The 27,283-nt window shown below is 47.4% G+C and overlaps 2 protein-coding genes across 7 annotated transcripts in view; one reads left to right on the top strand and one right to left on the bottom strand.

Moving 5' to 3' along the window:
• The first annotated feature begins 972 nt into the window (after nt 1–972).
• Mkrn2 (makorin ring finger protein 2) lies at nt 973–24,028 on the top strand. The gene is made up of 8 exons (XM_028863996.2): nt 973–1,087; nt 14,000–14,128; nt 14,962–15,143; nt 16,520–16,824; nt 19,019–19,233; nt 19,638–19,748; nt 22,755–22,899; nt 23,058–24,028. Exons 1-8 carry the CDS (start codon nt 1,062–1,064, stop codon nt 23,193–23,195), a joined length of 1,251 nt encoding a protein of 416 aa, XP_028719829.1. The 5' UTR covers nt 973–1,061; the 3' UTR covers nt 23,196–24,028.
• A 240-nt stretch (nt 24,029–24,268) lies between these two features.
• Raf1 (Raf-1 proto-oncogene, serine/threonine kinase) overlaps nt 24,269–27,283 on the bottom strand; it is a 57,292-nt gene continuing 54,277 nt past the window's right edge. For 5 of the 6 annotated variants that reach the window (XM_028863993.2, XM_037204251.1, XM_037204252.1 and 2 more), the window contains 4 exons: nt 25,930–26,048; nt 25,520–25,651; nt 25,288–25,422; nt 24,269–25,129 (listed from right to left, as the gene is read on the bottom strand). In XM_028863993.2, coding sequence (XP_028719826.1) covers nt 24,986–25,129; nt 25,288–25,422; nt 25,520–25,651; nt 25,930–26,048 — 530 coding nt within the window. In that variant the 3' untranslated portion in view covers nt 24,269–24,985. The remainder of the gene's footprint in view (nt 25,130–25,287; nt 25,423–25,519; nt 25,652–25,929; nt 26,049–27,283) is intronic. The other variant, XM_037204253.1, reaches the window with a different exon arrangement.

The raw sequence follows: 27,283 nt of genomic DNA, 5'->3' as shown, positions 1-27,283 counted from the left end.
TGTGTGTGTGTGTGTGTGTGTGTGTGTGTGTGTGTGTGTGTGTGTGTGTGTGTTTACATAAAAAAAAGACCAGAGGGAAAGCCGGGCGGTGGTGGCGCATGCCTTTAATCCCAGCACTCGGGAGGCAGAGGCAGGCAGATCTCTGTGAGTTCGAGGCCAGCCTGGGCTACCAAGTGAGTTGAAAGGCGCAAAGCTACACAGAGAAACCCTGTCTCGAAACCCCCCCCAAAAAAAAAAGAGGGAGAGGAGCTATTTGGGTTGGATATGATCAAGATACATTGTACACATATATGAAATTATCAAAGAAATAAAAATATTCTTATTAGAATATGTCTCAGTGGTTAGAAGCACTGGCTGCTTTTGCAGGGGACAAAAAGTTCAGTTCCCGGCACCCACATAGCAGCTCACAACCGTCTGTCACTCCAGTTCCAGGGGATCTAACTCCCTCATCTGGCCTGCTCCGGCACTGCATGCTCATGGTTGGCGCACAGCCATACATGCAGGCAAAAACACCTGTATCATAAAATAAAAATAATAAAATTACCTTTGAAAAAGAATGTCTTAGCCGGGCGGTGGTGGTGCACGCCTTTAATCCCAGCACTCAGGACGCAGAGGCAGGCGGATCTCTGTGAGTTCGAGGCCAGCCTGGGCTACAGAGTGAGCTCCAGGAAAGTCACAAAGCTACACAGAGAAACCCTGTCTCAGGAAAAAAAAAAAAAAAAAAAAAAAAAAAAAGAATGTCTTGAAGATGGGGCCAAACCCTAGGAAGTAACGGCCCTGCAGACGATTGGCAAGTCTCGGATGCCATTCACGCTCAACCCCTTAGTCTTGAAAAGGCGAGACCCGGAGCCCTAGGGAGTAAGGACCTTCCGGCTCCACGCCCCGGGCGGAACTAATTGTGACGGCGGTTAAGTTTCCGGCCGGCACCCTCCAGGTGACGCACGCACGGGGTTGGCGCGCGCAAGAGTGACGCGACTGCGCGCGCGGGGCGGGGCCGGGCTGGGCCGTGGCGCTGGCGGCTCGGAGAGTTTAGCGCGACTCCAGCCCGTGGTCCCGCCGCCATGAGCACCAAGCAGGTCACCTGCAGGTGAGTGCGCGGCGCCCCGGGGCCTTGGGCGCTGTCAGGTAGCCGGAGGGAGGTAAGGGGCCGAGGCGGGCCGTGTACAGCGGGATAACACGCAGGAACCCCGAAGGCCGCGGAGAGGCTGGAGCGGCAAGAGCAGCTGCAGCCGCGGCTTGCAGAGAGTGAGCGAGCGAGGGGGGGATTGCGGGAAACGCGGGCTGGTCGCATTCCTTATCCTGAGCGGATGGTCCCATTTCGCGGTGCAGGAAACCGAGACCACCGAGAGAGGTTAGACCCATTTAGGAGCAGAAAGACAGCGTCGGTGGATGGCTTGTTAGACGAGATGGAGAACCAGAAAGCTACTCTGTGACTCCTATTTTGAAATAAAAATGGTTGAGTAGCAACGTCGTAACTCGGTGACGAGCTTAGGGTCTAGTCCTGTGGATTTGCCGCTTGGGAAGTGCAGCTTGTGAGCATCCCGAACGTGGAAATCCAAATTTCGAAACGCTTCAGAATCCCAAACTTTCTGAGTGCCGGCATGGTACTACAAGTGGGAAATTCCTCACCATGACATTTTGTTATATTAAAATAGAAAATTATCGGAAATACTGTATAAATTTTTCAGGATATGTGAGTATGCATACATGAGACGATGAATTCTGTGTTTAGACTTTTATGCCATCCCCAAGACATGTACATGAAAATATTCTAAAATACAGAAAATTCAAGACACTCCCGAGCCCAAGCATTTTGGATAGAGGAGCCTCAGCTTATACAAATTTCAGTTGGTTTGAGTAAATTAAGAAACAGATGTGACCGGGCAATGGTGGCGCACACCTTTAATCCCAGCACTCAACAGGCAGAGCCAGGCAGAATTCTGTGAGTTCGAGACCAGCCTGGTCTACAGAGCAAGATCCAGGACAGGCACCAAAGTTACACAGAGAAACCCTGTCTCGAAACTCCCCCCTCCCCCCCCCCAAAAAAAAAAAAAACAGATGTAGTTTGGTTATGTGATAAACATTTTATTTAATTACCTTGTTATTTCTCATTAGTGCAGGTACCTGACACCTTTATGAAGAGTTCTTTTCAAATTCGACATAAGGGTTGATTGAGCCAAGTACCCAGGGCCCAGGTGGCTTATGTTAAGTAGTTATCAGAAAAGTACGGTTAGTGTCAGTGTGTTAGCTCGTTTTGTGTTTACTCGACACAAACCAGTGTCATTTGGGAAGAGGGAACCTCAATTGATAAATGATCCTACGAGACTAGCCTGTGGTTCATTTTTGTGGGAGGGCCCAACTCCCAGGGGTGGTGTCACCCTGGATTAGTGGTCTTAGATGTTGTAAGAAAGGTGGAGCAAGCTAGTCTGCGGCACTTCTCCATAGCCTCAGTATTCATCCCTGCCTAGAGTCCTACATTGATTTCCTTTAGTGACAGAACTGTTACTGAGAAGTATAAGCTCTCCTCCCAAAGTTGCTTTTGGTCATGGTGATTTATCACAGCAACAGAAACTCTTTGTGGATCAATGGGACGAGAATGTCTTTGTTGAGGGTGAGTGTGCATGTGTTTACTCCCTTCCCTTTGCAGGAGGAAATGTTCCTATCATAGTGTCCTGTAAAGCAGATTCAGGTTACTTAGAAAATAATTTCTAAAACTGCTTGCTTATGGTTTTTTCTATTGTTTCTGTCTATGTAGCCCTGGCTGCCCTTGAACTTGCTGTGTAGATCAGGCCAGCCTTGAACTCAGATCTGCCTACCTCTGCCTCCCTTGCTAGGATTAAAGGTGTGCCCCCACCACACCTGGTTGCTTTATGGTTTAATTCTACCATTTTTTTTTTTAATTTCTACACTTTCCTAAAATGAGTGACTATAAAATCTTTATATAATACTTAAGTCGTTTTGATTCTTTTTTCCCCCTTTTGCACCTGGAGATAGCCTGACCTGAAAGCTTTAGTTCTGTCTCACAAGTAAGAGAGTCCTAAGGGATGTTGCTAGTAAGAGTTGGAATGCTGGGGAAGGATCGTTTCTGTTGAAGGGCTAGCTGGGGTTTGTGGGCTTCTTTCAGTGTGGGGTGCTGTGCTGGTTGTGCTGTCCCTGACAAAAGCGGCCTAACAAGGAAGGGTTTATTCTGACTCACAGTTGGAGGCTACAGTCCATGGTGAAGGGGAAGTCATGTGATGGGAGCTTGAGATAGTTGATCACATCACACCCAGAGAGCAGTGATTGTTTATTCAGTCTTGACCCCCAGCCTAAGGATTGATATCACCACATTCATGATGGATCTTCCCACCTGAATTGACCTAATCTAGATAATCCCTCGCAGACATGCTCTGTCAGCTGGACATCTTCCACAGTGAAACAACCTCAGGATTGTCAGGTTTTCCCTAAGCTTAGCTTCAGAGTGGTGCAAGTGTGACACTGGCATTGAGTCTCATAGCTTGTGCTCAACTAAAGGATGTTTCAGAGCTTTGGTTTGTCTTGTTTTGGGGGACAGGGTTTCTCTGTGTAACTCTAGCTGTTGTATTTTAAAAATAATAAAAAGGAGTCAACACCATACAACAGGGCCCATGTGGGAGGTTTAAGTGAGGGGAGAGGAGTGAAGGGGCAGAGACCAGTCCCTGGGGACCAGAGTGAAGGAAGAGAGAAAGAGACAAGAGCCAGGCAGGGCCTGTCTTTTATAAGGGACCCTAGCAAATGCACATAGGGGGTGCTCTTACTGGCTGCAGCTGAGGATGTATCCTGTCAGGACCCTAAGGACAGGCCAGTACAGATACTTGAATGCCAACACTGGCTGTCCTGGAACTCACTCTGTAGACCAGGCCGGCCTCAAACTCACAGAATGCTGAGATTAAAGGGGTACACCATCACTGCCCGGCTGTTTCAGAGCCTTTAATATGTTCCCGTTGAAGGACCATTTTTTCACAAAATCTAAAAGGAAATTTCCTTGTAAAAAGTTATGAAGCATGGGACTGTAGAGTTAAGAGTAGTGATTGCTCCTGCAGAGGAATCAGGTTCAATTCCCAGCATTAACATAGTGGCTCACAGCAATCTGTTACGCCAGTCCAGGGATCTGACGCCCTCCTCTGGCTTTTCAGGCACCAAGCATACACACAGTGCCCAGATATAAATGCAGGCAACACACACGTTTGTTGTTGTTGTTTGTTTTAGTTCCCCACCCCACCCCACCCGCACACACACAGGGTTTCTCTGTCCTAGAACTGGATCTGTAGACCAGGCTGAACCCAGAGACCAGCCTGCCTCTCCCTTGAGAGTGCTGGGTTAAAGGCATGCAGCACCACCACCCAGCTTTGGTTTGTTTGTTTGTTTGTTTGTTTGTTTGTTTGTTTTTCGAGACAGGGTTTCTCTGTATAGCCTTGCGCCTTTCCTGGAACTCACTCTGTAGCTCAGGCTGGCCTCGAACTCAGAGATCCTTGCTTGCCTCTGCATCCTGAGTGCTGGGATTAAAGGTGTGCGCTGCCGCCCCCGCCCCCCAGCTGTTTTTGTTTTTTAAAAGATTTTTTTTTTAAAAAAGGATGTGAAGAAGTTGGGCCCTGCTAAATATAAAAGCAATATTTAAGTGGGAAAATTTCGGGATCAACAGGAGCGCCAGGTTTGTGTTTGTGCTGAAACTGGGGTGTTTTCTCACTTTATTCACAAAAGCCTTGTCCTTGACATTGATAACTTACAGTAAAGGCCAAGGAATGATTTGTGGGATAGGGCCAAGTTTCTTAAACTGTTAAGAGTCTTTTATTTTTTTAGCCGGGCGGTGGTGGCACACGCCTTTAATCCCAGCACTCGGGAGGCAGAGCCAGGCGGATCTCTGTGAGTTCAAGGCCAGCCTGGGCTACCAAGTGAGTCCCAGGAAAGGCGCAAAGCTACACAGAGAAACCCTGTGTCGAAAAATCAAAAAAAAAAAAAAAAAAAAAGAGTCTTTTATTTTTTTAATTTTTATTTATTATTCTTTTATATACACTAGTGTTTTGCCTGTATGTATGTCTGTGTGAGTGTGTCAGATCTTGGAGTTACAGACAGTTGTTAGCTGCCATGTGGGTGCTGGGAATTGAACTCAGGACCTCTGGAAGAGCAGTCAGTGCTCTTAACCGCTGAGCCATCTCTCCAGCCCCTGTTAAGAGTCTTAATTCCATGTATGTGGAGATCACAAAACACTTGGCAATGATAAAAGGTTTCTTTAAAAAATAATTGTGTTGGAAGTGTGTGTGTGCGTGCCGTGCAGTGGTTTATGTGTGGAGTCAGAGGACAGCCTTCGGGGATGGGTTCTGCCATGGTGGCATCAGGAGATGGAATTGAGCCATCTCACGGGCTCAGTGACAGGTTTCTGAACATACCTGACATTAACTCAAAGTGTGATGGATCCAGGGTGTTTCTGCTGTGCCACAGAGCTTGCTGGACCTTGATTCTAACACAGGTACAGGCGCTCTACTGCCTTCCTGCCACCTGCTGCCCCAGTCAGTTCAGATGCCAGACTGCTGTGTGCTGTGAGTTACAGGATGCTCTTGCAGACATACAGTGACTTAATTATGGAAAACAAAGACTTTTCATAGTTCCCTGCCCATACCTCAGCAAGCATACAAGCACCAAATTAGTGTGTCTTTGGATTGTGTTAAGTGGATTTTATTTTAAAAAATTGCCATGAGTTGTTTCATAAATTATTAGCTGAGTTTTGGGTTGGCATTAGCACAGGACTTCTAACAATTTCTGAAATGGCCCTGTACACAACTTGGCCATTGTGTATTTATGTATTCTCATATTTATGAGAAGCAGTGTTCTCAGGCTTGATGACTTTAAAACCTAACATTGAATACCCTTTGTTCTATGATATCAAATACCATAAGGGGCTGGCGGTCAGCTAACTTATCTTGCAAGGTTGAAGATAAGTTCTATCCTGAGAGCCCATGTGAAAACACTGGGTATGGGGGCATGTTTGCTGTTCTAGTGCTAGGGAGTCAGAAACCCAGTGTTGGCCAGGACGATCTCAGTACTAACTGGCCAGGAAGTCTAGCCTACCTGGTGAGCTCCAGGCCAACGAGAGATGCCTGTTTCAAAGGCAGCGGATGTTCCTGAGGATGACTCTGGGGTAATCTTCACTCCTGCCTAAGTGCAAGTGTACATGTGCACACAGTAGACAAATAAGTGAATGTAAAGAGGACACCTTTTACATTCTACCATCTGTGCATGGTAGATACATGCTGCCACCTGTGCATGCATCTCATGTTCATGCATACACACGGGCACAAATAGCTGCTCCCATGGTGTGCTGCTGTCAGGCAATCCTGAATCTCAGACTGCATGTTACCTGTGTTTAAAAAGAGTTGCAGAAGCAGGTTTGGAGAGGGACAACTGAAGCCCCATGGGAAACCAGACTGATTCTCTTGGGTTTGGCCTCAGCTACATGGATGATTTTGGGCAGGTTGGGGCCTGTAGTGAACCACAGGTTTATATTGCCTGAAAGTCTTTGGACGGTTCCCCAGAAGGAACCTCCCTATTTTGAGGTTCAAGCTCCCTCACATCATTGTCCCCTCCAGCCCATACATAGTCCTCTCTTTCAGGGGAAAGGTCAGCAGTTGAAGTTTGTTAGACTGAGATGAGTGTGCCCCAGAGGACAGGCAGGATGTGCTCAGCTGGCTTCACTTCTGGCACGAGACTCGACTCACTAGCTTTCCTGGAAGCAGTGATTGTCACTTGTGAGTCTGCTTAAATCTCACCTCAGTCACTTGGAGCAGTGAAATGGCTTGCATGGACTCACAGCATAAAGGGGTCAAATTAGCTGGGAGCTGTGGTTAATTGTATTCCTTATTATTACTGTGCAAGTATATGATATGCATGTTTGGGCACGTGTGTCTCATGGCTGATGTGTAGAAGTCAGAGGACAACTTTGTAGAGTCAGTTCTCTTCTGCCTTTACACGTGTCCTGTTTTGCTTTCCATTGCTGTGATAAACACCAAGACCAAAACCAAATTGGAGAGGAAAGGTTTTATTTGGCCTGCACTCCCACATTACAGTTTATCATTGAGGGAAGTCAGGGCAGGAGCCTGGAGGCAGGGACTGATGCAGGGCCCTTCGAGGATGCTGCTCACTGGCTTGGTCCCATGACTTATTGCTCAGCATCCTTCCTTATCTAGCCCAGGACCACCTGGGCAAGGTTTGCATCACCCACAGTAGGCTGGGCCTTCCCACTGTCAGTCATCAATCGAGAAAATACTTTACATGCCTATAGACCTATCTTGTGGAGGTTATTCCTGATTGGTGTTCCTGCTTCCCAGGTTACTCTAGGTCATGTCAACTTGATAAAAACTAACGGGCACATGTGGACTCAGGAGCTTAACCGCAGTCTGGAGGACTAGTTGCTGAGTGTGGCTTGGGAAGGTAGCAGTCAGATTCAAAAACTCATCCTTATGTGCTGCTGCACTGTAGCCAGACTGCTGTCACCTGTCTGGTGGAGCAGATGACCTTTGGTAGTCGTCTGCTCTGACTAAGGAAATCTCTGGTCTTTTTCCAGAAGACTGTGAAGTGTTTCTTATCTTAGCTCCCCAGGCTTGTAGTTGTTTTGAGACAGGCTCTCACTGTGTAGCTCTGACTATCCTGCGGCACTCACTCTGTAGACCAGGCTGTAGCTCTGACTGACTGTCTTCTGTAGACCAGGCTGGCCTCGAACTCACAGAGATCCGCCTACCTCTGCCTTCCGAGTGCTGGGATAAAGGCGTGCATGCGCCACCACACTTGGCCTTCTATTTTCGTAGCCATCGTAAACTGGCCTGCCACCATGTGTTGGAGCTTGCCAGTCCTAGTCTTCATTGCAGGCTGGGCTGTTGGCACCAGGTTATTTTTGTGCCTTCAGTTCCAGCTGATGGATGGTTACAATATGTTAGTCATTTTGTTTTGCTTTGTTGAGACTGGGTCTCCTTCTATGGCCCAAGCTACTATCCAGCTTGCAATCCCCAACTCAGCCCAAGCGCTGGGATCACAGGTGTTATTCTACCATGTCTTGCTCCACTGCCATCTTGAGTGGCAGTTCTCAAAAAATTACCAAGCCTTGTGTGGTGGCGTGCCTATACTCTCAGCCACTTGAGTCTGAGGCAGGGGAGTCAGTGGAATCACTTAAGTCTAGAAGTTCAAGGTCAGCTGAGGCATTATATAGCAAAACTTTGTCTCAGAAAATAAAAAGAATTACCCAACTGTTTAGATGTGGAATATCTTCTTGTCTGGAGGAGTCCCAGGATTAACCACCCTCCCACCTGGAGACTAGCTAGAGAGTCATAGTGTTTAGCATACAGCTGGACTCCAGACCAAGGCTGTTAGTCTGGCTTAGCAAGGAAGCAGAGGAGTCCAGAGGGCTGCTTCCATCCCTGCAGAGAAGCACACAGCTCTTTTTCTCACTGGAGGTACCAGGTGGGATGCAGTGTGGGGCCAGTGCAGCTTCTGCCTGTGACCCACCTTCCAGACCCAAGAGGAAGCAAGTAGGTTTTGTGTGAGCCACACCATGGTACAGTTGAGGCACAGTGGGAAGCTCTTATGTCAGTGTAGGGACTCTGACTCTACCAGCAGCTTCTAGAAGCCAAAGGCTGTTCTTAGGCCAGCTCAAAGGGATCAGTCTCAGACCTACTGTGGTGATTCCTTTCCCTGGCCTTACTTGATCCCTACGCCCCGTCCCTGCCTGCTAAGAATGGAGTCCAGGGCCTCTGAATGCCATGGGCACTCCATGAGCTTCTTCCTAAGCCCTCCGTTCTTTCCCTTCCTCTTCTTCAATTTTCTTTTCTTTTCAAATCAGCCTTCTAGCAAGCTACTGAACAGTGTCTGACTTGGGAAATGTTTCCTGGGAAATCTTTCCCTAGAAAAGTCCAGGGCCATGGCAGCTTTCAATTTCGGATCTTGGTGGGCTCTGGCTCTGATTCTGATGATGAAATTGCTGTCCCTTTTATCAGATTGGGGGGGTGCTTTTGTGGAGGTAGCAGGCGAAGATACATGCTTGCTCCTTAAGCAGGAGTGGGGATCTTCAGCAGCCTGCCAGCCCCATCACAAATTGGACACTGTCGTTTGGTCCAATCTCTCCGCCATGGAAAAGGCCAGGTGCTGGGCTGTCTGCTTTGCTCTTTCCCTTCCTGGCTTAGCCACGGGGCCAGCTCTGCAGGGTGCAGAGCCTTGCTTTGGCAACACTGTCAGTGTGGATGTACCCATGATCTAGTCTTTGGGCTTTGGGACTGTGAGGAAGAGGAGGAGGCAGGTGGGTTCTAATTAGTGGTCTTGTGTGGCATGTTGTGGGTCCTCTTGCCTCTGAGCCCAGCTCTCCCGTTTTCCTCCTGGTTGTATGTTCCTCTCATGAGTTCGAAGCCAAGATGGTTCATAGCCACAGATCATCCTTTACATGTTTCCTCCCCTCATGTGTTCCTCAGATAGTTATTTGTTTAGTGGGATGTGAGGAGGCTCCACCCACAAGTTAATTCCGAAAGGTTCTTTACCGAAAGGGAGGGGTGCAAGGTAAACCAGGCAGGCCAGTAGCAACACAGCTGCCTTTGGGTCAGATCAAATCTGCTGGGCCACTTCAGCTGGTGAGGGAAATTTCGTGTGTGTGTGTGTGTGTGTGTGTGTGTGTGTGTGTGTGTGTGTGTGTGTGTGTGTGTGTGTTTTCTCCTTTTTCTACAAGGTGTTGTACGTAGCCAGTATGGCATTTAGCCGTGGCAACCCTCCTCTTCAGCATCTCAAGTGCCTGGCCCTTGTGTTCTTAAGTAAATTTTTAAATATTCTTTTCCAGTAAAGCTGTTGTTATAGAGAAGCATTTCTGAGCCTTTTGTGAAGGGATGTTTTACCTACTTCAGGCCCCTCCTCCCTGCAGTGTTCATACCTGCAGGCTGCTGGCCCCACAGTAGAGGGTCTTCTGGAATCTCCAGAAAGCCTGGCCTGAGCAGCAGAGTTACAGCTGACAGACACCAAGGTGACCTGGTGAGCACTGATAGCATGGTTCCCGTCTAGGCTCCCAGCAGGCCTACCCACACCTCACCTCTCTGCCCTTTCTTTCTGGCCCGTTTTCTTCTAGTCTCTCCCTCGCTGGCCATCTGTGTCTCCTGTCGCTGCTTCCCCAGCACTCAGCCTGCACTTGGAAGGTTACATCAGTGTGAGTTGTCCCTGTCCTTTACAGACCTTCATAAGAGCTGCACTCTGGGGAGCCTGAATAAGACTGAACTGAACAGTGTGCACTGCACCCAGTCGATTACAAGCACCGTCAGCGCTTTGTTACTACAAAGGCCGTTATGTAATGTGTTCATGTAGAACCACTGGGAAGTGCAGGTGCTGAAGTTAGGAAAATGCCCCATGATGGCCTAGATTCCACCAGCCTACTGTAGGCATCACCAGCTTTTAAAGTTTCCACCCCTTTATTTATATATTGAGCTTATCCCAGCTACCTCCCACCCTCCTTTTTAACCCTTCTGTGAGTCCCCTTATCCTAGACAGTTCAATACTTCTGTGGATCACCAGGCTTAGCACAATAGTTTATGTTCATAATATTTTTAGACAAAATGAGGTCCTGTATATGAAATTTTTAAAGAATATTGTATGTCCCGGTTGGTTTTTGTTTTTGTTGTTGGTTTGTTTGTTTGTTTGTTTGTTTTTTGTCAACTTAACACAAACTAGAGTTACATGGAAGGAGGGGTCTTGAGAATGCCTCCATCGGACTGGCCTGTAGGTAAGCCTGTTGCTGCTTTTTCTTGATTAGTAATTGATGTTAGAGGGAGAGTTCAGCTCACTGTGGTCAGTGCCACCCCTGGGCAGTATAAGAAGGTGAGCTGAGCAAGCCAGTCAGCAGTGTTCCTGCCTTGAGTTCCTGCCCTCAGTGGAACTCAGTGATGGACTGCGGCCTGAGAATTGAAAGCTGAAATAAACCCTTTCTTCCTCATACATCATGGTGTTCATTTTAGTAGAAACCCTAAAAAAACATTGTGATAAAGTGAATCTAATATAGCTTAAGCTTTGCCAGGGCGCCCATGTTACAGTTCTGTGGCCTTGGTACATTTACAGTTATGTAAGCAATGTCCAGAGTTCTGCCTGTGAGACAAAAATGCTGTGCTGAACTCCAGTCTCCCCCACCCCTTAACTGCCAACAGTCCCTCTGCTTTCTGCCTCAGTGAATTTAACTGTTCAAAGTACCTCCTCACATGTATCTGTTGTGATGGCTTATTTCACTTAGCACAGCGTCCTTAAGGCTTGTTCATGTAGTTTTGAGTTGGAAATGTTTTCTTTTTAAAGGCTGAATAATATTCCATTATATGAACATACTACTTTTGTGGGTTTTGTGCATGGATTATTATTCTTCCTTTCTTTCTTTCTTTCTTTCTTTCTTTCTTTCTTTCTTTCTTTCTTTCTTTCTTTCTTTCTCTTGGGTTTTGTTGTTTGTTGCTGTTTGCTTTTAATTTTTCAAGACAGGGTTTCTCTGTAACACACACCCAGCTTTTGTTTTTTGAGACAGTCTTACTGTGTGGCCCCAACTGACCTGGAACTTGCTATGTAGACCAGGCTGACCTTGAACTCACAGAAATCAGCCTACCTCTGCTTTCTGAGTACTGGGATTAAAGATGTGAGCCACCATGTCTGGCTATATGCTGTTTTATAATCTGTAGGCAGAGTTTTCCTGTTCCAACCACCTGCTCCCAGATAACTGACTCAGAGACTTAATATAAATTATAAATGTTTGGCCAATAGCTCAGGTTTGTTACTAACTAGCTCTTACAGGTTTTCCTATTTCTGTTAATCTGTGTGCTGCCCTGAGGCTCGTGGCTTTTACCTCTATCCCATTTTGTGTATCCGACTCATTTTCCATCTGGCTGTCAACTCCTCTGACTCTGTCCTTCCTCATCCCATCATTCTCAGTTTGGCTTTCCTGGCTTAACTTTCTAGCTGTTAGCCAGTCAGTTTGTTTATTAAACCAATCGTAGTGACATATATTCACTCAGTAAGTATACAAAAGGATTATTTCACAGCAATAATCTGTTCTGTTTTTACACTCTTTATTTGGGGCTTGAGGGATGGGACCCCCACATGGGCCCCCCATGTAGCCAAGGGTGACCTTGAACTGCTCCACCTCCAGAGTGCTGACATTATAGGCAGCAAGTACTGTCACTTGCAGTGATGCTCCTCATGCCAGCTGGTGAACACACTGCCAGCTGGGTTACATCACTAGCCCCAGTAAATGTTTATTTTACCAGCTAGTATGGACTGTGGCCTGGTCCATATTCAAGACTTCAGTGCATTGCCTCAAACGGCTTTTACATCTTTTATCATCTTTTGAAGCCAGATGATGACCAGATGTGAATGCTGCACCTGGTTACTAACCATCCCCTGTGTTCTACCTGCTTGTCTAGCCACCCCCCACCCCCATCTCTGTCTGTCTTTAAAAGTTTCTTGAGGTGTAACTTATAAAAACTTGTTAGAAGTGTCAAAGGTTGGTCTTTAAGTGTTGTCACCAGTTAATTTTGAATATATACGCCACCATCCCAAATCTATCCCTTGTGCCCAGTGCACACTCTGGTTCCCCTTCTCTTTTTACTTTTATTTATATGTGTATATTATATGATTTGCCTACATGTATGACTATGCACCATATGCATGCAGTACCTGAGGAAGCCAGAAGAGAGTGTCAGGTCTCCCTGGAACTGGAATTACAGGTGGTTAGCTGCCATGTGGGTATTGGGTGGGAATCAGACCCAAGTCCTTTGGAAGAGCTCTTAACCATTGAGCCATCTCTCTAGACCAGTGGTTCTCAACTTTCCTATTGATGCAACCCTTTAATACAGTTCCTCATGTTGTGGTGACCCCCGACCATTAAATTATTTTGTTGCTACTTCATAACTGTAATTTTGCTACTGTTATGAATCGAAATGTAAGTATCAGATATATAGGATATCTGATAATGTGACCCCCAAAGGGGTTGAGACCTGCAGGTTAAGAACCACTCACTGCTCTATACCTTTTTAGTTTTTTGAGACGGGGTTAATCAGGCTGGCCTTGAAGTCACAGAGATCCGCCTGTCTGCCTCCCGAATGGTGTGTGCCGCCCAGCTGACCAGGTCTATTTTCTTTTAAGTCAAAATCTCCTGTGTAAGCTGGCTTCAGATTTGTTATGTTGCTAAGGATGACCTTGAATTTCTAATCCTCCTGGCTCTTCTGAGTGCTGGGACTATAGGCATGTACCACCACATCTGGTTTATTCTGTGCAGGGAATGGAACTCATGGCTTAGCACGTGCTAGGCAAGCACCCTACAACAAAGCTAAATTCCCAGCCTCCTGAGAGTGATAGGATTTCAGACTGGGCCACCGTGCCCAGCATCACTTGTGTCTTTCAATGCCACACTCTCTTGGGGCTCTTGCAGCAACCTCGTGAAGCAGTAGCTGGTGTCTTCATTTACAGGTGAATCAGCAGAAGGGAAGAGGGCTTTGTGACTTGGCCTGAGCCCAAGACTTTCTCACACCGGTCGGTCATGTGGGTTTTCCCAGTTATGAAGCTCACATCTTACATACTTAACATAAATCAAGAGCTTATCCACATTGAAGGGTTTTGAAAAATATTTTCTGTGTATGAATATTTACTTGCATGTATGTGTGTGTACCACATGCATGAAGTGACCAGAGAGACCGAAGGAGGGCATCAGATCCCCCTGAGACTGGAGTTTCACATGGTTGTTAGCTGAGATGGGTGCTGGGAAGAGGCTGGATCCTCTGCAAAAGCAGAAAGTACTTGTAACCGCTGAATCATCTCTCCATCCCCCACATAGAAACTTTTGAGGTCATTTTTCTTCTAAAAAGCTAGTCTTGGGTCATTGTGATGCATGTACAATCACTTTGTTTAGAATCAAGGAAAGTGAGGGCAGTGTGGGCGGGGCTGGAGAGTGCTGCTTTCCCGGCGGGACTCAGCTCTTCTGTGCTTGTCTCCTCAGGTATTTTATGCATGGTGTGTGTCGCGAAGGCAGCCAGTGCCTGTTCTCCCATGACTTGGCGAACAGCAAGCCATCCACCATCTGCAAGTACTACCAGAAGGGCTACTGCGCCTATGGTGCACGCTGCAGGCAAGGCTGCCACAGCTGTGGCGACTGGAGTGAAGCTGTGTGTGGAGAGCGGGCTTGTGTCTGGTGTTATTGACAGTTTTATACCACCCAGGATGACTTCAAACTTGTTATGTAGCCAGGGCTGGCTTTGAACTTCGGGTCTCTTGCCTCCACCCCCGGGGGTAGGAACACAGGTGTATGCCATATGCCTGCCTGAGCATGGGTATTGATGAGGGGAAATTTTAAACAAAATTGTACTTAGAATATTAATAATTTGTGTCTTGCTTTTAAACCCCGTATAACACACCCTAGACTTTCCCGTTGCCACCAGCCCACCCTCTCATCATGGTTTTTTAATGTCACGAGGTGGTATGCTATTTATTTTAAAGCCATTTCCAGTTCATGCTTGAGTGGCTTCTGGCGTGGAGGCTCATGGCATTTGTGCACACACAACCCTGTTGCAGCAGGCTGGACAACGGTGTGAGATGCTCCACACTTTGGAGAGCAGAGCCTATCTAGTCCTCGATGTCCGGCAGAGCTCTAGAGTTTGAGTCAGCCACCTGCTCTTTCCCAACCCATCCACCCACCCACCCGTATCTGTGTGTCCTGGAAAGTTCTTCCCAAAGGGCCTCCTGGTGGCACAGATGTTCTGGGCAGTGGATGGGTTCCTGTCAGTCCTACTGGGACACTTAGGTGTGGGGATAGTAGCAGGTTCCATGGCCCATAGCCTTTTCTAGTTGAGAGTACAGAGACAGCAGACCCTTCCCCACCTTGAGGAGTCCAGCTGTTGGTGGCTGGGGGGCCGGGCAGTGCTGGGCCCGCATGACCAAGATACATTGTCATGTTTTGTTCAGATATGATCATACAAAGCCCCCGGCTGCAGCAGGTGGAGCTGTGGGCCCTGCACCCCACTCTTTGCCCTCCTCAAGCTTGCCCAGTCCTCACCCTTCTCCTGACATCGCCACATCTGTTAGGAGGACACATTTGCACGAACCGGGGAAGCGGGAGAAGAAGACACTGGTGCTCAGAGACCGCAGTGAGTGACCGCAGCCCGCCATGGGGGCGGGGGGGGGGGCCGTGGGGGGGGCGGAGAGCAGCGGGTGTGGCTTAGTGCCGCTTTCAGGCTCCTCAGGAAGCTCCTGGGGTGTCAGGTGTTGATCTGAAAACAGGCTGCAGAGGTTCAGGGGTGCATCTCCACAACTGGATGTCAGAGGGGTCTTTTGTCACCATGAAGTTGCCTCATCACCGCTGATGAGAAGCTGCAGGCTATTCATTTTGAACCTGGGTGGGATTTTTTTTTATTTTGTCGTTTGTTTTTGGTTTTTTGAGATACAGTGTTTCTGTGTGGCCCTGGGTGTCCTGGAACTCGCTCTGTAGACCAGGCTGGTTTCGAACTCACAGAGATCCGCCTGGCTCTGCCTCCCGAGTACTGGGATTAAAGGTGTGCACCACCACTGCCAGGCTGAAGCTGGGTATTTTTTTTTTAACATTTTATATAATCTTTATTGACAAATAATTCACATAGTATACAATTTGCCTGTTTGCACAATTAGATAGACTTTAGTCCAGCATCCTCATAGGCCCATGACACCATCACCACTTTCTATTTTAGAACATCACTATCTTCAATTTCATACACATACGTATGGTGATTACATTCTGTCTTATTTTTTTTAATGAACATAATATTTGCTGATGTAACCATTTTTAAGTTCACAATTCAGCGCTTGCCATATTTCTTAGTCAGTGTTGTATTGCCGTGGAGAGACATCGTGTCCATGGCAACTTTTATAAGAGAAAGCATTTGGGGCTTGTTTACAGTTTTAGAGGGTTAGCTCATTATGGTCATGGCGGGAAGCATGGTAGCAGGCAGGCAGACATGGTGCTGGAGAAGGAGCTGGGAGTTCTGCATCTGGATCCACAGACAGAGGGAGAGCCACTGGGCTTGGTTTGGGTGAAGCTGGGTATTCTAATGAAGGGGTGTGACACTCTCTTCTTGTTTGGTGCCATGCCCTGGTAGTGACTGCTTGAGAGATTTCAGGAGCCTCTTCAGATACGGGGCAAGGAAGGGGTCTAGGCTGAGACCAGGTTTGGGAGAAGGAAGTCAAGTGGCTTTTGTGCTGCTGGGTCTCAGGGAGGTTCCCAGCTCTTGGGGTTGTTCCTCTTGGGGTCTCCTGTGTTGGGGTGGTTTAGCATTATATACTTGTGTGTGGACATCTTTGTGTTCTGTATAAAAAGACCCCACTCTCTTCTGTCCGCATGGCAAGCCCTTCACCACCTGACCATCTCGCAGGCTCTGCACTGTTGTTCTCGGGCCTGCTTTTCTCTAGCTGTTCCTAATTGGGCCTGGTAGCTGACGTGAAAGGTGAGCCCGTTCTCATGTGTGTGTGTATGTGTGCATTTTGTGTTGAGATCTCACTGGCCTGGCTGAAGAGAAGACTCTCCCGAGCACAGTGACTAATCCAGGTGGCTGCAGTGACCCTCAGACCAGCCCAGAGATGAAGCCCCATTCCTACCTAGATGCCATCAGGAGTGGCCTAGATGACTTGGAGGCCAGCAGCTCCTACAGCAGTGAGCCGCAGTTGTGCCCCTATGCTGCTGCTGGGGAGTGCCGGTTTGGAGATGCCTGTGTCTACCTGCATGGGGACATGTGTGAGATCTGCAGGCTTCAAGTCCTGCACCCCTTTGACCCAGAACAGAGGAAAGCTCATGAGAAGGTAACTTGAAAGCCTTGCATGGACTCATTTTAAGAACCCTGAGTGTACCACAGGCTGGAGTCAGGAGTCTCAAAGCTATCTTTCTGCCAGGACTGCCTGTGTTGTGTACCTGACTTATTTGTACTCTGTTTTCAAGCTCTTTTCCTGTTGCCAATTGATCAGTTCTTGATTAATTGGAACACAGAAGAATAAGAAGTATTAGAAATGCAAAGTTTAGGACTGGAAAAATGGCTCACCAATTAAGAGCACTTGCTGCTCTTGCCGAGGACCAACATTCACTTTCTAGCACCCACTTCGGGTAGCTCTGTGCAACCTCCTGTAACTCAAGCACCAGAGGGTCCGGCATCCCTTCTCACTTCCATAAGAACCTCGTGCATGTATACACACAACACACATGCACACACGAATAATAGTGAAAAAGAAATAATTAAGTTTTGAATACTAGTGAAAAAGAAATAATTAAGCTTTAAGAAATGCAAAGTAGTGCCAGAAAGATGGCTCAGTGGTTAAGAGTACTGGTTGCTCTTCCAGAGGACCTGGGTTCAATTCTCAGCACCCACATGGTAGCTCACAACTGTCTGTAACTCCAGTTCCAAGGGATCCAAGACCCTCACGCAGACATACATGTAGGCAAAACACCAGTGCACATAAAATAAAAATAAGTCAGGGACTGGAAAGATGGCTCAGTGGTTAAGAGCACTAGCTATTCTTCCAGAGGACTCGGGGTTCAATTCCTAGCACCCACGTGGCAGCTCACAACTGTAACTCCGGTTACAGGGGATCTGACACACTCACATACATATACATTCAAGCAAAACACAAATGCACGTAAAATAAAAATTAAAAAGAAATAAATCATTTTTTAAAAAAGCTTCAATGTGTTCATTTCCCAGAACATTAAGTACATTCTTTAAAAAAACTAATGAGTAAAAGAAATACAAAGTAAAGCAAACAGCTCCGACTCAGGAGCACATGTACCTGTGCCTGCCTTCTATACCACATGTACACTCAATCTCTCACACATCCCTAGGCTTACACATCTCTGTGGTGGGGATCCAGCTAGCCAATATTTTGGAAACTTTGAAAAACATTTATTATGGATATTTCTTTAAAGTGTGTGTGTGTGTGCGCGTGCGCGTGCGTGCGTGCGTGCGTGCGTGCGCGTGCGTGCGTGCGCGTGCGTGCGTGCGCGTGCGTGCGTGCGTGCGTGTGTGTGTGTGTGTGTGTGTGTGTGTGTGTGTGTGTGTGTGTGCGCGCGCGCGTGCGCGCGCGCACATCTGAGTACCTATAGAGGTGAGAGAGTTGTAGAATCCTTGAGCTGGAATTACAGGCAGTTTTAAGCTGCCCAAGGAGGGTACTAGGACCAAATTCAAGTCCTTTGGAAGAGCAGCAAGAGCTCTTAACTGCTGTGCCATCTCTAGTCCCTTTGATGGTGAACTCGTGGGAGCCAAGTGTTGAAAGGTTATGAATGTCCCTGGCATCTGGAGGCTAGGCCTTACATTGGGCTCTGCTCATTCCAGGGTTATGAGGATGGATTAGAGAGGGAAGAAGCCCAGGGTTACAGTGTCAGAGGCCAGCTTCCCTCCTCTAAGGATGTGGTAGTTATGTGGAATAAAATGGTCATGGCCTCTCTGACCGAGAAGGCCTGGTCCCAGGAGGGCTGCTAATGCACATGTCAGCAGACAGCATTCCTGGCAGTCCAGCTTCCATGGGACGGTGGAGTAGCAGCTGTGGAACTCAGATTGGGTCTTATCTTCATCCACGTGCAGAGGGCACTGTTATATGCACTCAGCTCTGAGAGCAGGGGCCTGGGTCTTCTCATCCTCCTTCATTCACTTGAATTCATTTAGCTAGTCACAGTTACTTGGCATTTCCTGTATTGTTGTGGCATGAAATAGGCACAACATCCAGAAGAGCCAGGAGACCTGTGACCCAGTGCTCATGAAGGCTGCAGCTCCCACAATGACATAAGCGTTCCAGAACTCCATGGCTGCTAAACTGGTAGTGACCGTATCCTACTAGGGAACCTAGGACAAGGACAAGGTGGCTTGAGGTCCACTTTGTGGTCAGATCTTTGTGTCCTGAATTCAGGGACTGTGGGTACTGTTTTTAACAGCTGCTGTGACTATGTGACTGAGCAATCCTGGGGATCTTGGCCAAAGAGAACCTAAAGCTTCTTCCCTGTTGTCCTCAGATGTGTATGTCGACATTTGAGCACGAGATGGAAAAGGCTTTTGCCTTCCAGGCGAGCCAGGACAAAGTGTGCAGTATCTGTATGGAGGTGATCTTGGAGAAGGCATCTGCTTCTGAGAGGAGGTTTGGCATTCTCTCCAGCTGCAGCCACACCTACTGCCTTTCCTGCATCCGCCAATGGAGATGCGCCAAACAGTTTGAAAACCCCATCATAAAGTGAGTCCAGCTAGTTAGTGGGCACTCATACAAGCTTGGCATCTAACTGAAGCCATTTCCTACTCTTACCTGCAGATAAGGATTCCAGTTTTTTTACATCCTCTCCAACACTTGCCTTTATTTCTAATCTGAGCTGTCCCAGGAGTAAAGTATGTCTTACTGTCATCTTGTCCTCCATAGTCACTGAGGATAATGAGCATTGCTTGTGTGATTATTGGCTGTCCTGGATGAATGCTCACATCTTTTTCTTACTGAGTTGAACCTTTTCATCAGCACAGGCTGCTCTTAGATAGTGGTGATTGTGTCTCTTGCCGTGCATTTGAACAAGGGGTTTCAGAGTGGAATATGCAAAGGATTCGTGATACTATTTTCTCCCTTACAAACCTAATTTGTTTGTTCTTCAGGTCTTGTCCAGAGTGCCGTGTGATATCAGAGTTTGTAATTCCAAGTGTGTACTGGGTAGAAGATCAGAATAAAAAGAATGAGTTGATTGAAGCTTTCAAACAGGGAATGGGGTAAGTGCCTTCATTTCATAGGGGTCCTGGCACCCGCCTGGCTGGATGGGGTTGAGCCTCTGTCAGCTTCAGGTTTCCCAAGAATGTGGACCTGGTGAATGGATCTCAAAGCTTCTCGCTCCTGTCAGGCATTTTGCTGGGTGAGCTCTGAGCTGCAGAGCTGAGCGCAGCCTTGAGGAAGCAGATGAGTTCTAAGATGAGCACTGATGCCTGGTGCTTAGGTGAACTTGGCATCTCTGATTTTCCATGCATTTACCAGGTGTCTGCTGAGGATCTGCCATCTCACAGGCCTTGTCCATTGCAGGGGACACATCACTCCAAGAGGCTGACAGTGCCAGCCTCACACAGCTCACACTCTAGCAGAGGAAAGTAATGAGCAGGAAGGTGCAAGATGAGAACTGACTCCCACGCGCTTGTCATGCTGCTTAACACACTCTGTTACCTAGTCTGGCCTCAACTATCTACCTCAGCCGCCCTGGTGTTAGGATTACAGGCATGCACAACCACATCTGGCATCTTTTTCAAGAAATGCTTTTCTAGCAATTTCTCACAGAATATTCCTGTTGCCTTGTATCTGTCCTTTGTCATTTGTATTATGAATAATGTGGTTATATTTACATATTACAAAACCCACAAGGCAACATCAGATTTGCCCTTTAAAACTCGCTTTTCTGTTTGTTCTTTTTTGTTGTTTTTATTGAGACAGGCTCTCACTGTGTAGCCCTGGCTGGCCTGGACCCACCTGCCTTTGTCAACCAAGTACTAGAATCAAAGGCTTACACCATCATGCCTGGCCAAAAGTCACTTTTTTTCCTTAAGTTTTTTATTTTGTTTGTTTTTTGTCTTTTTCCTGTTGTTTTAAAAGTTTCTATGTTTATCTAATTACTATAGCTTAGTATTTACCCATTTTACCATTTCCCCTCCTGTCATATGATTGTCCGTCCACAAGAGGGCAGATGCAGCAAGACAGCTGGCTGGGCTTAGAAAGGTGCTGTGCTGGTTAGAAGTCGCCTCTGTGCTGTTGTCCTTGCCTGGCTGTGCGTCCCTTTGGGGGATGTTCTTGAGCATTCTCCAGAACATGAGCGTCTGTCTACCAGGCAACAGAGAGATGAGTGAGATCATCACTCATCAAAGTGTGACAGGGCAGTGTGGTGGCAGATTTCTTCATTAGTGGCCTAAGGCAGAACAGAGAAGGCACTTGGGTCTCCCTTGGGTGCAAGAAGAAAGCCTTGAGGAGCCCTGAATACCCTATCCTGTGGGTAGGCAGCACAGCTCCACTGTGGTCCTTTGAAGGGGCTAGAGACTTACTAGTGGAGATGGGAGGACGTCAAGGAAGACATGACTGGCAGGCAGGCAGTACAGGGTGATACTCTGGGAATGGGACAGTGGAAAGTAGAGGGCCAGTTGGTTTGGGATTTGTTTTGTCAATAGCTTAGACGGATGTGAGAGCTGAGAACACCGAGTGAGGTGGCCAAGCTAGAGCTTTTGACTTTGGTGGGCAGATAGGGAGAGCTGGAGAAGAAAGGAAGGCCGCGTGAGAGCGGGGCCTAGGGAAGGCAGGGTTTCGGGTTTTTTTTGTTGTGGTGGTGGTGGTTGGTTTTGATTTTGTTTGGTTTGTATTTTGTTTGCTTGGGGTTTTTTGTTTGTTTGTGGTTTTTATTGTTATTGGTGGTGTTTTATCTTTGTTTTGGCTGAGACAAGGTTTCTCTGTGTAACAGCTTTGGCTGTCCAGGAACTCACTCTGTAGACCAGGCTGTAGACCAGGCTGGCCTCGAACTCAGAGATCTGCATGCCTCTGCCTCTTGAGTGCTGGGATTAAAGGCGTGCGCCACCACCTCTGGGCCATTTTTTGTTTGTTTGTTTTTTGTTTTGTTTTGTTTTTCTTTTTGAACAGGGTTTCTCTGTGTAGCCCTGGCTATCCTGGAACTAGGCTGGCCTCAAACTCACAGAGATCCACCTGCCTTGCCTCTTGAGTGCAGGGATTAAAGATGTGCACCACCATCAGCCGGCAGGTTTTTTTTTTTTTTTTTTTTTTTTTTTTTTTTCTTCGTTTTTTTGTTTTGTTTTGTTTTGTTTTGTTTTTTGGTTTTGGTTTTGGTTTTTTCGAGACAGGGTTTCTTTGTGTAGCTTTGCGCCTTTCCTGGAACTCACTTGGTAGCCCATGCTGGCCTCGAACTCACAGAGATCCGCCTGGCTCTGCCTCCCAAGTGCTGGGATTAAAGGCGTGCGCCACCACCGCCCGGCTCAGGTTTGTTTTTGATACAGCGTCTTATTTATAGCCCTGTTTGGGCTGGAACTATTTGTAGACTAGGCTGGCCTCAAAACTCATTGAGACCTTCTTGCCTCTGCTTCCTAAGGTTTGGGATTACAGGTGTAGGCCACCATGCCCAATGAGGAGGCAGTTCTGGGGCTAGTGAAGGGCCCTTAGAGACCTGAGAGTTTACTATATTTATTTATTTATTTATTTATTTATTTATTTATTTATTTATTTATTTATTTATATAAAAATATAAAATCCCAGAACAGTGGAGAAGGGTCAAAGGTACAAGGAAAGAGTTAAGCTAGGCTCTAAAGGTAGAAGACAGCCATAGCTTCAGGCATCCAAGACCTGCTTTTCCAGGCTGCCCTCTCCCTGTGTCAGAACTTTTGACCAGGAGGAAAGGAAACTAACTCACTTGCTTTGGAGACTTGGGCAGAGCTGGTGAATCAGCTTCAAACCTCGGCACCTGGAGTACCCAGGCCTCGCTCAGCCCTGGTGCAGAGGCACTGGAGCGGCTAGGATTGGGGGGAGGGCCGTCCTTGCTACTGAGCACTGCAACCTCCACACAGTGCATCCCAGCTGCTTTGCCCAGCTTGGAAATCAGAATCCCAGCTGTGACTTCAACAAGTCCTTCTCCCAGCCTAGGTTTTGCCAGTGTCACAGGTGGGCCCGCAGGAAGACTGTAGCTGTTCTTTGTTTTCATCGGTCTCTGATTGATTGATTTATTTTGTGTGTGTGCTTTTCAGGAAAAAGGCATGTAAATACTTTGAACAAGGCAAGGGGACCTGTCCCTTTGGAAGCAAGTGCCTTTACCGCCATGCTTACCCTGATGGGCGGCTGGCAGAGCCAGAGAAACCTCGGAAGCAGCTGAGTTCTGAAGGCACTGTGAGGGTAAGCTGGTTAGAGATGTGGGGATTCCCAGCTACTGCCCAGGCCCCTCCCAAACACTTTGGCAGCAGAGCAGTGGGGTCAACAAAAGCAAAGCAAGCTAGCGCTCGGTCTGCTGCCATCTCCACTGACCCAGGCGTGCTTTTTGGCTGTTTTTGCAGTTCTTTAACTCAGTGCGGCTTTGGGATTTTATCGAGAACCGAGAAACCCAGCATGTCCCTAGCACGGATGATGTCGACGTGACAGAGCTTGGAGACCTCTTCATGCATCTTTCTGGAGTAGAATCATCAGAACCCTAGAATCAGTGCTGACACTGATTTTGGGCTCTGCCATCACAACTTTCCAAGGCAGGGTGCGAAAGCCTCTGTCACTGATACCTGGATGTGAGTGTGGTAGCAAATCCCCTTGGTCTCTTCATGCTCCACTTTCACAGTCCTGGTGAAGGGAAGGACATAAGATAACCAAGTCCGTGGAATCACTACGTTTAGAGTTGGGCTCTTAGTTGTACCTCCAGCCCCTTTACCGGGGACCAGCTATGTGGTCCAGCTGTTTTAATTGATTGCTTTTAAATGAAACCCAACTGCCATCTTTCTTTTGTGACTTTCTTAAGCAACAGTAAACTGGGAGCTGCTCATAAAGCAGCAGATCTGTTTTTCTTGCCAAGGCGTCGCCAGCGCTGTAGAGGGCTCCTCTGCAGTGACCATCTCTAATGTAGTGTGTTGAGCGCCTTGGAATTTATACACCGCTGTAGAACACGTGGTCATGTTGGTGCTGCACTATAGCATAGACTCTTACTGCTCTGAGCATGGTCAGGCTTGATTTAGTTCCCTCCAGAGTCCCAAAGCAGTTAAAGGGTGAGTCCTATAGTGATATCTAGAAAGGTCTCCAGGGAAACTCCATCGCCATCCTCCCCTTATAGTGAGAGAGAGCATAAGACACTGAGGCATCACATTCAGTCTGCCTGTAAAGTAGGCCCTACTCTACACTGTTTTTGTGGTCTTGACCCAACAGTCACTAGTATCTGAGGGGACATGAAACCAACCAAGACAGCTGGATTGTAAATGTAGTGTGTATAACTTTGTAAGTCACAGCAAGTTTGTTCTAAACCTAAATTTATTTTTGTAAAAAGCTCTGTAGATACCAGATATTTTATAAATGCACTCCGTGTGTGTGTGTGTGTGTGTGTGTGTGTGTGTGTGTGTGTGTGTGTGTGTGTGTGTTGGGGAGGGTATTACCTGTCTGCTTTTTACTCAGCTGTTCATATAACTGCAGAAAAGGCTCACACAGCACAGACCCTCCTTGAGTTTTACACAAGATAGGGTGTCCATACTACCTGCGAGCTCAGTATTACTTTTGACGGAGTCAGAAGCCATTAAACCTAAATTTAATTTATTTTATTAAAATAACATAATTGAGGAACCATCAGATAACTGTATCTTGTCAGGCGCAATAAAAACAAAATTAAAACCCAAAATCATTAAGAAAACCTGTATTCCTGGCTTTCTTACAGACAAGGATGTGACTAGAGATAGGCTGGGCTGCAGCCCACCCCATAGGGGCAGCTTCTGGAAGACAGATTCAGCGTGTGGGAGGCTGCCCGAAGGTGGAGCACCGTGCTTGGAAAGCCATCCACACAGGACACCTTAGACACAGTAAGAGAGGGTGTGTCCATAAAGTGAAGTTCTGTAGTACCAAAGCAGGCTCCCCCAGGTGGCCAAGACTCCATGTGCAAACTGGCACTGCACCACTGTCTGCGCCCTGCAGCAGATAGGCTCAGCGAGCTCAGTTCCCAATTGCACGTCCCTGCAGCAGCCAGAGTGCAAGCCGCTTTGACTTCTCTCCAAGGCCATTTTCTTGCTCTAAAATACTCCGCTGACTTGTATTCCTGGAGCAGAGCAGACTAGCATGGTGGACAGCTTCCTTTCCCAGGGCAGGAGGGTAGAAAAGAAGGCAACATGAAGTTAAGGCCCTGTGAGTAGTCTAGGTCCTTAGCAGCAGCTTCTCTGAAAACATGCATTCTGCCCCCAAGGAAACAAAGTGGTGCCTGCTGACTCTTCCCCTGATGGCCTAAGAACAGCTACAACATCAGCTAGAAGACTGGTAGCCTCGGGGATGTGGTCAGCGTGCAAGCATTGATGTCCTCAGTGTGGGCCGCCCGATGCAGAGAGGGCTCAGAGGCGCTCCTGTTGATTTTCGGCAGAGAGTGCTGAAGCAGCTCAATGGAAGACAGGATCTGAAACAAGGCCCCGATGTGGTCTCGTTAGTTGGGGACTGGCTATCTCCCCAGCCATACCTTTCAGTCAGGTGTCTAAGCACACAGAAGGCCCTCTCCCCACAGACCCCTGGCCCACCTCAGACTAATCGTATTCGAGCTAGTGAGCTCCACCTAACCTGGGGAAACAGAGGCCTCTCTTCTTTTACTTTCTTCACACAGTCGGCCACCAACCTCTTCATTGCCTTGGGGCAGTTTTTGTAGAGCCTGCTAAGGTCTGGGGAAACATATCCCCGGCCCACCATGAAGATGATCTAAAGGGAAACAGGTGAGCAAAGGAGTTTGTGAAGGACAGACACTGGGACTAACTAACCGGCCCCGTGCTGCTCTGCCAGGCCCCGTGCAGATCACCTGATCTCGGTTGTTGATGTGGGAGTAGGGAAGCTCCCCTGTCATCAGCTCGTACAGCACAATGCCATAGGAGTAGACATCAGACTGGAAGCTGAACGGGTTGTTATCCTGCATTCGGATTACTTCTGGGGCCTATGAGGACAAAGTACGTTAGTCCCTGGGTAATGGGCTCCAGAGACATTCAGGAGCCAGGCTATTCCAACTAGTTGGAGGGAGTCCAGTCCTTAGCCCAGGGTAGCTCTTCCCTAAAGACTTAACCCACCAGGCTCTGGCCTCTGTTGCCTTCCTAGGAGATAAGTGGTTTTGCCTTAAGCTGATACCAGGGATCAACCAGACTCCCAAAATGTGCAGAATGCTCCAGGCCAATACATCATAGTGCTCAGGAAGTTGTGTGGGGCCAGCTTCCTTACCATCCACAGCACAGAGCCCGTGGGCTGTTCAACCTGCTGAGAACCACTCCAGCGTGACTTGACTGTTGCCAAACCAAAATCTCCAATTTTCACCGTGAGGCCTTCATGGAGAAATATATCTCAATGCTTGTTAAGGAGACTGACAGGTCAACGTTGTTACAGTGCTTTCTACCTCCTTTGCCTCACTACTAAATCAAATTCTGAAATTTATCACTTATCTTCAGGAGGCAGGAAATGATGGTGTAGGCCCAGTAATTGGGCCTCAGACTGCTCACCAGTTTCCCACCCCCCGCCTACATGCCCTACTCAGGACAGCAACAAAAGAGCAGCAGCCTCACCACCGAATGTTTTTAAAGACTGGCTAGAACTGATCCACTTGGTGACCAATATCTTAGAGCAGTGCTTAGCTGCCCAAAAACTTTACTTAAAGAAAGTGTAGCAAGAAGGTCAGGGCCACTAATGCAGCACAGCTAGGCCTGACACTGCACATCATGCTGTGCACCATCTCACAGCATAAAAGGTGCACAACTGGTGTGAGGAAGAGGAAGTGCGGTTTCCTTTAGATTGATTTATTCTGTGTGCTTGTATGCCTGGAGGCCAGATGAGGGCGTTATAGATGGTTGTGAGCTGCCATGTGGTTGCTGGCAATTGAACAATCAATGCTCTTAACCTCTGAACTACCTCTCCAGCCTGAAGAAAAATGCCTTTTCTTGGTACCTGTCCATAAGGATCACCAGAAACAATTTGCTTTTAGTTGGCAAGGCCAGGAAAACACCGTTACAGTTTTACCTCAAGGATGCTTTACCTCTCCTGACCTGTGTCATAAGTTAGTTTGAAGGGATCTTGATTATCTGTGACTTCCACCAAATATCACATTGTTCTACTGTATTGATGGCATTATGCTGCTTAGACCAAGTGAGCAGGAGGCAGCAACCACTTTGCACTTGTTGGTAACACATATTTGCATCCGAGGATGGGAAGTAAATCCAGAACCTTGAAAATCTTGACTTTTTCATCTGTATGTACAGCCACATATCTTCCACAGATGATATTTAAATAGATGCTAATAAACTCAAGCTTTGAATAATCCAACCAGGCTGAGTTCAAGTTCATTCCAAGTTTGTATCCCAACTCTGAAGGACTTGTTTACAGATCACTGTTGGGGAAAAAACCTTAAGGAAGGAACTCTTGTGGACAGTCATGGCAGCCCAGGTGAGGAGGAGGCTGTAGAGGGCCTGTTTGGCTTCTTAACTAACTTCAGGTTGTTTTTGTTTTTTTGTTTTTGTTTTTGTTTTTTTTTCTTTAAGAAGCTCCCCCCTGGAACCATAAACCATATTTGAGAAAAAGGCCCCTT

This window comes from Peromyscus leucopus, chromosome 3 (genome assembly GCF_004664715.2).
Source record: "Peromyscus leucopus breed LL Stock chromosome 3, UCI_PerLeu_2.1, whole genome shotgun sequence".
Classification (NCBI taxonomy): Eukaryota; Metazoa; Chordata; class Mammalia; order Rodentia; family Cricetidae; genus Peromyscus; species Peromyscus leucopus.
Note: the sequence above shows the minus strand (reverse complement) of the source record. Positions and strands in the feature narration are given on the sequence as shown.

What these genes read in the sequence shown, in the direction of transcription:
- Mkrn2 (XM_028863996.2), top strand. Translation starts at nt 1,062, where the DNA reads ATGAGCACCAAGCAGGTCACCTGCAG. An exon ending in GCTTTCAAACAGGGAATGGG is followed by an intron (nt 19,749 to 22,754) that starts GTAAGTGCCTTC and finishes TGTGCTTTTCAG; the next exon opens with GAAAAAGGCATGTAAATACT. An exon ending in GTTCTGAAGGCACTGTGAGG is followed by an intron (nt 22,900 to 23,057) that starts GTAAGCTGGTTA and finishes CTGTTTTTGCAG; the next exon opens with TTCTTTAACTCAGTGCGGCT.